Below are 10,096 nucleotides of genomic sequence, written 5' to 3'. Positions count from 1 at the left end.
GGGCCGGGGGGGGGGTGTTGGGGGGGGGAGGATGTCGCGGGTCCTCATCCCCCCACCATGCCCCCCCCCATCCTGCACCTGCGCGCGCGCCGCCGGGGGGCCCCGCCCCTCGCGCCCCTAATTGGCTGCGGGGGGAGGGGCGGCTCATTAGCGATGCGGGCGCGCGCCGCGGCCCCGGACTCGGCGGCGGCCGGAGCGGGGAGCGGAGCCCGCAACGCCGGGAGCCGAACAGCGAGACCGAGCGGGGGAGACGAGCGGGAAAAACCCCCCGAAACCGCCCGAAACCACGGCTGATCCTCCGGCTGGAACTCGGCTCCGCATCCCCGGCTCCGCATCCCGCTGCTCCATCCTCGGCTCCGCATTCTGGCGATCCACATCCCGCAGCTCCATCCCCGGATTGGCATCCCGGGGCTCCGCATCCCGCAGCTCCATCGACTCCGCATCCCGCGGCTTCATATCCCGAGGCTCCGCATCCCAGTGCTCCACATCCCGGGACTCCGCATCCCGCAGCTCCATCCCCGACTCTGCATCCCGCGGCTTCATCCCGGGTTCTGAATCCCGGGGATCCGTATCCCGGTGTTCCGTCCTTGCCTCCGCATCCCGCGGCTCCATCCCCGGTTCCGCATCCCGTGGCTTCATATCCCGGTGCTCCGCATCTCAGTCCGCCATCCCCGGGCTCCGCATCCCCGGCTCTGTTCCCGGTTCTATCCCCGGCTCCATCCCCGGCGCTGCGGGCTCAGCATGGGCGGAGGAGCCGCGCGCCTGCACCGGTGGCTGCTGCTGCTGCTGCTGCTGCTGCTGGGGCTGTGCAGCCGGACGGCCGCGCTGCGAGGTAAGCGGGGCTCGCCCTGCCCTCCCCGGGGCGGCTCTGGGGCGCGGGGGTCCCACCGGTTGCTGCGGGGCGGGGATGGCGGAGCGGGAGATGCGCGATGCGGGGGATGGCGGGGACCCGCCGGGAAAAACATCCGCTGTCCCAGCGCCGGGAGCACAACCCGCATCCCAGCTCCGGGAGAAATCCCGCATCCCAGCTCCGGGAGAAATCCCGCATCCCAACGCTGGGAAAAACATCCGCTATCCCAGCGCTGAGAGAAATCCCGCATCCCAGCGCTGGGAAAAACATCCGCTATCCCAGCGCTGGGAGAAACACCCGCATCCTCTCTGTGCGAGGAGCATCTACATCCCATCTCTCGGAGAAACACCCGCACCGCCCTGGGCACCGGGACGACGGCGCCGGGCTGCGCTGGGGGCCTCGGGGTGGTCCCGGAGTGATCCTGGCCGTGGTGCCATGGTGGTCTCGGTGGTGGTCTCGGGGTGATCCTGGCCGTGGTCCCGGCCGTGATTCCGGGATGGTCTCTGGGTCATCTTGGTCGTGATCTCGGTGTGATCCCAGCCGTGATTCCGGGGTGGTCTTGGGGTGATCCCGGCCGTGGTCCCGTTGTGGTCCTGGGATGATCCGGGCCGTGGTCTCGGGGTGATCCCGGCCGTGATTCCGGGATGGTCTCTGGGTGGTCCCGGTCGTGGTCTCGGGGTGGTCGCTGCCGTTCGGCTCTTGGGGCGCATCCCATCCCCGCAGGCTGCGGTTCCGCGCTCGGAGCGCTCCGCGCTGTGCGGGGCAGCATCCGCGGGCATCCCGCGGGGCCGGGGCCGCCTCTGGGCCCGGACACCGCTCGGGCTGTCCCGGGACAGACTCAGGGACCCGCTCGGGCTGTCCCGGGACGGGCTCGGGGGGCTCGGTCTCTCCTCCGGCCGATGCGCACTCGCTTGTGGATCTGTTTCCAATCTGTTTCCCGTGTACTAGAGATGCTCCGAGTCCTTTTTTTGGGCAATTTTATTTAACTTTTCGCTGGTAAATCAGCGGAGGGCAGTCACCTCCTCATGGCACCCAGCAGAGGATGGCAGCAGCCCTCTCCGCCCGGGGTGCCGCTCCCTCGGCGGGGCTGCCGGGGCTGCTCGGGGCGCTGGAGGTGCGGGGATGTGCGGGCGGGGCTGTGTCCTGCCTTTGGAGGAAGGATCCTGCTGCGGTGAGCATCTCTGTGATGTTCAGCACCAGCGCTGCTGCCTGCACAGCGCAGCGATCCGACTTTGCAGCTCCTCGCAGCCGAGCTCTCCCTCTGCACCTCGGTGGTGTTTGTGCTTCCATTTCCCTTTGCATTTCCTTTTTCCTTCCCTTTCCTTTGCATTTCCTTTTTCTTTCCATTTCCCTTTGCATTTCCTTTTTCCTTCCCTTTCCTTTGCATTTCCTTTTTCCTTCCCTTCCCTTTGCATTTCCTTTTTCCTTCCAGTTCCCTTTGGATTTCCTTTTTCCTTCCCTTTCCTTTGCATTTCCTTTTTCCTTCCCTTTCCTTTGGATTTCCTTTTCCCTTCCATTTCCTTTGGAATTTATGGGCTCTGCTCTCTGTAGAGGAGACCATCCTCAGGTGTAGCCTCAGACTTGTGCCTCCCTGGCCCCCTCACCTGCCCAGACCTCTCCCTGAATTTGCTCCAGCAGAGGCAAAGACAGGAGGATTTTAACAGCCAAAATATGTTTTTTGGGAGAGGAAAAGAACCCCAAACCGACCCCCAGAACCCCACCAGTTTAGAGGGCAGTGAAACAAATAACCAGAGTAGAATGGAAAATAATAATTCTTGGGTTTTGTTATGCTCCCTGGCCCCCTCACCTGCCCGGACCTCTCCCTGAACTGGCTCCAGCAAAGGCAAAACCAGGAGGATTTTAACAGAAAAATGTGCTTTTTGGGGATGTTTTGGGGGAGGAAAAAACCAGTCCCTATAGGCGTGACCATCCTCAGGTGTAGCCGTGGGCTTGTGCCTCCCTGGCCCCCTCACCTGCCCAGACCTCTCCCTGAATTTGCTCCAGCAAAGCCAAAGCCAGGAGGATTTTAATAGCCCAAATGTGCTTTTTGGGGGAGGAAAGAAACCCCAAACCAACCCCCAGAACCCCACCAGCTTAGAGGGCAGTGAAACAAATAACCAGAGTAGAATGGAAAATAATAATTCTTGGGTTTTGTTATATTCCCTGACCACCTGTCCTGCCTGGACCTCTCCCTGAATTGGCTCCAGCAAAGGCAAAGCCAGGAGGATTTTAACAACCAAAATGTGCTTTTTGGGGGATGTTTTGGGTGAGGAAAAGAACCTCAACCGACCCACAAAACCCCACCAGTTGTTTAGAGGGCTGTTGGGGGTGTTTTGGGGGAGGAAAAAACTCCAAACCAACCCCCAGAACCCCACCAACTTAAAGGGCAGTGAAACAAATAACCAGAGTAGAATGGAAAATAATAATTCCTGGGGTTTTTTTATAATTTAATTGAACAAAGCATAATTGATTGTGTGCCTAAATCAGAGCTGGGGGTGCCCTCTGTGCCTCCCAACCTCTGGCAGCTCCAGCTCAGGAGCTGGAATTTCCCACCACGGGGCTGGAGGATGCTCCTGGTGCTGCCAAGCAACAAATTCCAGCTCTTTAATTAAAAACTCAGGTTGGACGTTTGGAGTTCTGGGCTGGGGCATGGTTTTGGGGCAGAACCAGTGATTTTTGGGCACTTTGGTGGCTGGAGCAGTGAAATCTCAGCTCCAAGCCTGGAGCTGAGAGATTTTGGTTTATGAAGTTGTCTCAAAGCTGCCTCAGAGACAGATTGTGCTCAGATCTCTTGTTCTGAGCGGGGATTAAAGACAAATGGAGCGGTTGTAGAAACCCCTGGCATGGTGTTTGAAATCTGTTGGAATGAATATCCATGGATACCTCTGGGCTTGTGTTTTTACAGCAAAAAAATTGCCCTGACAGGCTGGAAACTGGAGGAGAGAGTCACTAATATTTATTATCTCACTGATGCCTCCAAACTCATTTTTGAATGGAGATGTCTGAATTCTGTGAATTCCCTGCAGCACCTCCGAGCTGTGCCTCAGATCACAGAGATCCGGGTGGGTTTGGGGCTAAACGAGGGTTGTTTGGGGGTTTTCCTGCTTGGTTTGGTGCTAAATGAGCGTCGTTTGGGGGATTTTCGTGCTGATAAAGCGAAGATGGGGTGGCTCCGTGGGCAGGGAGCGTTCCTGTAGCTTTGGGGAGTTTTTATTTCCTTTTTTTTTTTTGGTTCTCATCTCTCTGCTTAAAGTGGAGCTGTCCAGCAGGACAAAGAAATAAAAAAAAATTTAAAATTCTCCAGAGGGACAAGGCTGGGTTTGGGTAAAAGCAGCAGCAATTTGTGGTGGTGTGGGATGAGTTTGGTGATGAGGGCAGGGCTGGGGTGCCCAGATTGGCCCTTTTCTCCTGAATTTAATGATGGGAATTGTTTGAGCCCCCAGTTGTTGATCCTAAAGGGGCTGGGATTTGGGGCAGGGCCACTCCGGGGGTGGCTGTTCCTTGGCTGTGCCCATTTCTGATGGTTTGGGGCGGTTTTGGGTGGTTTTGGGCAGTTTTGGGGCAGTTTGGGGACGTTCAGCAGCTCCTGGTGGGACATTTCTGCTGTGCCAGCCTCAGCTGAGGTCACAGGTCCTGTATCAGTAATAACACAGGCTGATATCAACAATAACACAGGCTAATATCAATAATAAGACAGGCTAATATCAGTAATGACACAGGCTAATATCAATAATACCACAAGATAATATCAATAATACACGCTGATATCAACAATAACGCAGGTTAATATCAGTAATAACGCAGGCTAATATCAGTAATAACACAGGCTGATATCAGTAATAACACAGGTTAATATCAATAATAACACAGCCTAATATCAATAATGATACAGGTTAATATCAGTAATAACACAGGCTAATATCAACAATAAAACAGGCTAATATCAATAATAACACAGGATAATATCTATAATAGCACAGCTTAATATCAACAATAACACAGGTGAATATCAATAATAACACAGGCTGATATCAGTAATAACACAGACTAATATCAATAATAACACAGACTAATATCAGTAATAACACAGGCTGATATCAATAATAGTGCAGGCTAATATTGGTAATTATACAGGCTAATATCGATAATAACACAGGATAATATTACAGGATAATATCAATAATAACACAGACTGATATCAATAATAACATAGACTAATATCAGTAATAACACAGGCTGATATCAATAATAACACAGGCTCATATCAGTAATAACACAGGATAATATCAATAATAACACAGGCTGATACCAATAAAATATCAATAATAACACAGGCTGATATCAATAAAATATCGATAATAACCCAGGTCCTGCATCAATAATAACACAGGCTGACATCAATAATTATACAGGCTAATATCAATAATAACACAGACTAATATCAATAATAACACAGACTAATATCAATAATAACGCAGACTAATATCAATAGTAACACAGGCTAATACCAATAATAACACAGGCTAATACCAATAATAACACAGACTAATATCAATAATAACACAGACTAATATCAATCATAACACAGACTAATATCAATAGTAACACAGGCTAATATCAATAATAACACAGACTAATATCAATAATAACACGGACTAATATCAATAATACCACAGGATAATATCAATAATACCACAGGATAACCAATACCATCCCTGGATTGATTGATCTGCTCTCCAGGTGTTTCCAATAGCCCAGTATTGATAGCTTGGCACGGGACAAACACAAACCCAGGCAGGACCTGGAGCTGCTGGAGCCTCTCCTGGCTCTGCTCCATGCAGGAATTTCTGTAATTTCTGTATTTTTGGTATTTTCTGTATTTTGGTCTCGTTAGGATGAAATGTTCATTAAAATAACAACCACAAGCTCTGCTCCCAGCTGTCCTCCCACTCCCCTGCAGTGCCTCGTGTGGGCTTCCCCATCAATATTTATATTATTGAGTTTCATTTTTTAATTTATTTTATTTCAACCTCCCAGGGAGTGAGCTCCTTTCCCATTCCCCATCTCCCAGGGTGTGCTGCAGGTCTGGAGCTTTTTGGGGCACTCAGGCTTTGGAATAAAGATTATTTCCTCCAAATCTGGGGGAATTTGGGGGCTCTGGATTTATATTATTGAATTTCATTTTTATTATTCCAACCTCCATATTCTATTTATATTTATATTATTTATATTTATATTTTTGAATTTCTTTTTCTTTAATTTTATTTCAACCTCTCAGAGAATCAGCTCCCTTCCCATTCCCCATGTCCCAGCATGTGCTGCAGGTCTGGAGCTTTTTGGGGGACTCAGGCTTTGGAACAAGGATTATTTCCTCCAAACCACATGAAATTGGGGTCTCTGTATTTATAATTCTGAATTGATTTTTTTTATTTTATTTCTACCTTTATATTATATTTGTATTCTTTATATTTATATTATTGAATTTCATTTTTTTAAAATTTTATTTCAACCTCTCCAAAAATGAGCTCCCTTCCCATTCCCCATCTCCCATGGTATTCTGCAGGTCTGGAGCTTTTTGGGGCACTCAGGCTTTGGAATAAAGATTATTTCCTCCAAATTTGGGGGAATTTGGGGTCTGCAGAACAAAGCTGTGTGTCAGGAGCGGAGTTATTGTGCCAGGGGTTCTGTCCAATCCTGGATTTTCCTCTGATTTTGTGCTGTGACAGAATTTAGGAGAGAATTCAGAGAGAAAAAGTGACTTTGGGCAGGAATATCTGAGCCCTGACCCTTTGCCAGGGCGTGTTCCTCTCACAAATAATGTGATTTATGCCAAGATGGAAAATCACCGAGCAGAGGAGCCCCGGGGGCCCCTGGCTGAGCATTTTCTGTGTTTTTTAGCCCAGCTCCTGGTGGAAGGAGGGGAGGAGGGAAGGAGCAGGATGTTGACACCAGAGGCTGCTGTTCCGGAGGCTTTGGGCTGCTGCTGGAGCAGATGGTCACATTCGTCTGCCTCAAACGCAGAAATGCTTCATTTGCTGTTTGCGCTGTTAATGCTCTGCTTGTGCCACGTGCGGCTCAGGGCAGGGGGTGGGGAGGGGTTGGTTCCCTTCAGTTTCCACCAAAAAAATCCCTTTTTGAGTCCCATAACCCCCCCCAAAAATCCCTTTTTATGTCCCCTCTGCTCCCCCAATAAATCACTTTTTGTGTCCCCTCACGCCCCAAATAAATCCCCTTTTGTGTCCCATCAGTTTCCACCAAAAAATCCCCTTTTGTGTCCCATCAGTTTCCACCAAAAAATCACTTTTTGTGTCCCCTCAGTTTCCATCAATAAATCACTTTTTGTGTCCCCTCACATCCCCAGTAAATCCCTTTCTGTGTCCCCTCAGTTCCCCCCAAAAATTTATTTTTGTGTCCCCTCAGTTCCCCCCAAAAAATCATTTTTGTGTCCCCTCTGTTCCCCCCAATAAATCCCTTTTTGTGTCCCCTCAGCTTCCACCAAAAAATCACTTTTTGTGTGCCATCAGCTCCACCCAAAAATCCCTTTGTGTGTCCCTTCAGCGTCCACCAAAAAAATCCCTTTTTGTGTCCCCTCATCTCCCCCGAAAAATCACTTTTTGTGTCCCCTCAGTTATCACCAAAAAATCCCTTTTTGAGTCCCATAATCCCCCCAAAAAATCCCTTTTTTTGTCCCCTCAACTCCCCCCAAAAATCCCCTTTAGTATCCCATCATCTCCCACCAATAAATCACTTTTTGTGTCCCATCACACCCCCAATAAATCCCATTTTTTGTCCCCTCAGCTCCCCCCAATAAATCACTTTTTGGAGCAGGCAGAGGGTCAGAGGTGAGCACCTGGAATTTACCTGCACAAAGGTAAATTACCCCCAAAATTACCCCCAGTAAATCACTTTTTTGTGTCCCCTCAGCTCCCACCAATAAATCCCTTTTTGTGTCCCCTCAGTTTTCACCAATAAATCCCATTTTGGAGCAGGCAGAGGTGCCTGAGCACCTGGAATTTACCTGCACAAAGGTGATGAAGGTTTCCTTTCCTGGCTTTTGAGCCACCCAAAAATGTTTTTAATTAAGAAACTTTTATTATTAAATCCACTGACTTGCCCAATATAGTTCAGTGCCAAATACTTCTAGGAATTTCCATGCAGGGAATTACCCTTAATTACACTTTGACATCATCACCCTTAATTAATTAATTTTTTTTTTTTTTTTTGTACAACTGGTCTCAGGGTCTGTCACTTTTATAAGTTCTGCTCCATTTGCATATTTGGGTTAATTATCTAATTACAGCTTTAGGTTGTCAATGTTTTTTTCTCTTCAATTCAGTTATTTACACTTTTTTTGGGCCTGGAGCTTGTCCTTGGTCCCAAGCTGAAAAAGAAATTATTTTGTCTCCCCACCCTGTGAAAAGAACTTGCAAACAACACAAAGCTCAGAGTTACTGAACTCTGAGGATGTAAAAAATAGAAAATCTGGAATTTAAGGGATCATTTCTGCAGGGAAATGTTTTTTTGGTGCTCCTGTGAGGTTCCCTGAGTGCTGCAGACATCAGGGGAGCAGGATTTGGGGGAATTATTGTTGGGAGATTTCTTTAAGACGTGCTAATTCTGCAAAGATTTTTTTTTCTCCTCTGTAAAATTACACAGGAACTGCTTGGAATTATTGGGGTTTTTATTTTTTAGCAAATAGGCCCAAAGTGCCTGCCTTCCTTCCTTCCTTCCTTCCTTCCTTCCTTCCTTCCTTCCGCCACTTCCTTCCTTCCGCCACTTCCTTCCTTCCTTCCGCCACTTCCTTCCTTCCGCCACTTCCTTCCTTCCGCCACTTCCTTCCTTCCGCCACTTCCTTCCTTCCTTCCGCCACTTCCTTCCTTCCTTCCGCCACTTCCTTCCGCCACTTCCTTCCGCCACTTCCTTCCGCCACTTCCTTCCGCCACTTCCTTCCTTCCTTCCGCCACTTCCTTCCTTCCGCCACTTCCTTCCTTCCTTCCTTCCTTCCTTCCTTCCTTCCTTCCTTCCTTCCTTCCTTCCTTCCTTCCTTCCTTCCTTCCTTCCGACACTTCCTTCCTTCCGACACTTCCTTCCTTCCTTCCGACACTTCCTTCCTTCCTTCCGACACTTCCTTCCGCCACTTCCTTCCTTCCTTCCTTCCTTCCTTCCTTCCTTCCTTCCTTCCTTCCTTCCTTCCTTCCTTCCTTCCTTCCTTCCTTCCTTCCTTCCTTCCTTCCTTCCTTCCTTCCTTCCGACACTTCCTTCCGACACTTCCTTCCGACACTTCCTTCCGACACTTCCTTCCGACACTTCCTTCCTTCCTTCCTTCCGACACTTCCTTCCTTCCTTCCGACACTTCCTTCCTTCCTTCCTTCCTTCCGACACTTCCTTCCTTCCGACACTTCCTTCCTTCCTTCCTTCCTTCCTTCCGCCACTTCCTTCCGCCACTTCCTTCCTTCCGCCACTTCCTTCCTTCCTTCCGCCACTTCCTTCCACCACTTCCTTCCGCCACTTCCTTCCTTCCTTCCGCCACTTCCTTCCTTCCAACACTTCCTTCCTTCCACCACTTCCTTCCACCACTTCCTTCCGCCCCTTCCTTCTCCCTATTTTCCTCCCTTCCCAGAGATTGTATCCCTATTTTCTTCACTGGTGTTTCTATTCCTCTTTTCCTCCCTTCCCAAGGTTCCTACCTCCCTTCCTAGAGATTTCTATCCCTATTTTCCTCCCTTCCCAAGGTTTATATTCCTCTTTTCCTTGCTTTTCCTCACATTTGCCACCCAAGCAGGTGAGAGCAGCTGAGTGCTCTATATTTAGAGACAGGATCTGCGGGAATGTGGGGGAAAAACATCAGGAATTTTTATTTGGATTATTCCATGCCTTCTTCCTGATGGATCTGCTGCTCCCAGGGCTGTTCTGAAAGCCCTAAAATCAGATTTTTCCTGTGCTAGCTGCAGGAGCAGTTCTGACCCAAGCAGGTGAGAGCACCTGAATACTCTGAATTTAGGAACAGGGGATCTGGGGGAAAAACATCAGGAATCCTCATTTGGATTATTCCAGGCCCTGTTCCTGGTAGATCTGCTGTTCTCATAGCTCTCCTGAGAGCCCTAAAATCAGAATTTTCCTGCCCTAAAATCAGATTTTTCCTGTCCTGTCCTGTTGGGTGAGAGCACCTGAGTGCTCTGAATTTAGGGACAGGAGCTGGGGGTATCTGGGGCGAAACATCAGGAAATTTTATTTGGATTTTCCCCC

The 10,096-nt window shown here is 49.4% G+C and overlaps 1 protein-coding gene across 1 annotated transcript in view; it reads left to right on the top strand.

Moving 5' to 3' along the window:
- The first annotated feature begins 741 nt into the window (after positions 1 to 741).
- Positions 742 to 10,096, top strand: part of UNC5D (unc-5 netrin receptor D) — a 105,023-nt gene continuing 95,668 nt past the window's right edge. The window contains exons 1-3 of the mRNA XM_059490674.1: positions 742 to 832; positions 1,081 to 1,280; positions 1,574 to 1,733. Of these exons, the coding sequence (XP_059346657.1) occupies positions 742 to 832; positions 1,081 to 1,280; positions 1,574 to 1,733 (451 nt within the window). The remainder of the gene's footprint in view (positions 833 to 1,080; positions 1,281 to 1,573; positions 1,734 to 10,096) is intronic.

The sequence above is a fragment of the Ammospiza nelsoni genome, chromosome 30 (genome assembly GCF_027579445.1).
Source record: "Ammospiza nelsoni isolate bAmmNel1 chromosome 30, bAmmNel1.pri, whole genome shotgun sequence".
In the NCBI taxonomy this organism is placed as follows: Eukaryota; Metazoa; Chordata; class Aves; order Passeriformes; family Passerellidae; genus Ammospiza; species Ammospiza nelsoni.
Note: the sequence above shows the minus strand (reverse complement) of the source record. Positions and strands in the feature narration are given on the sequence as shown.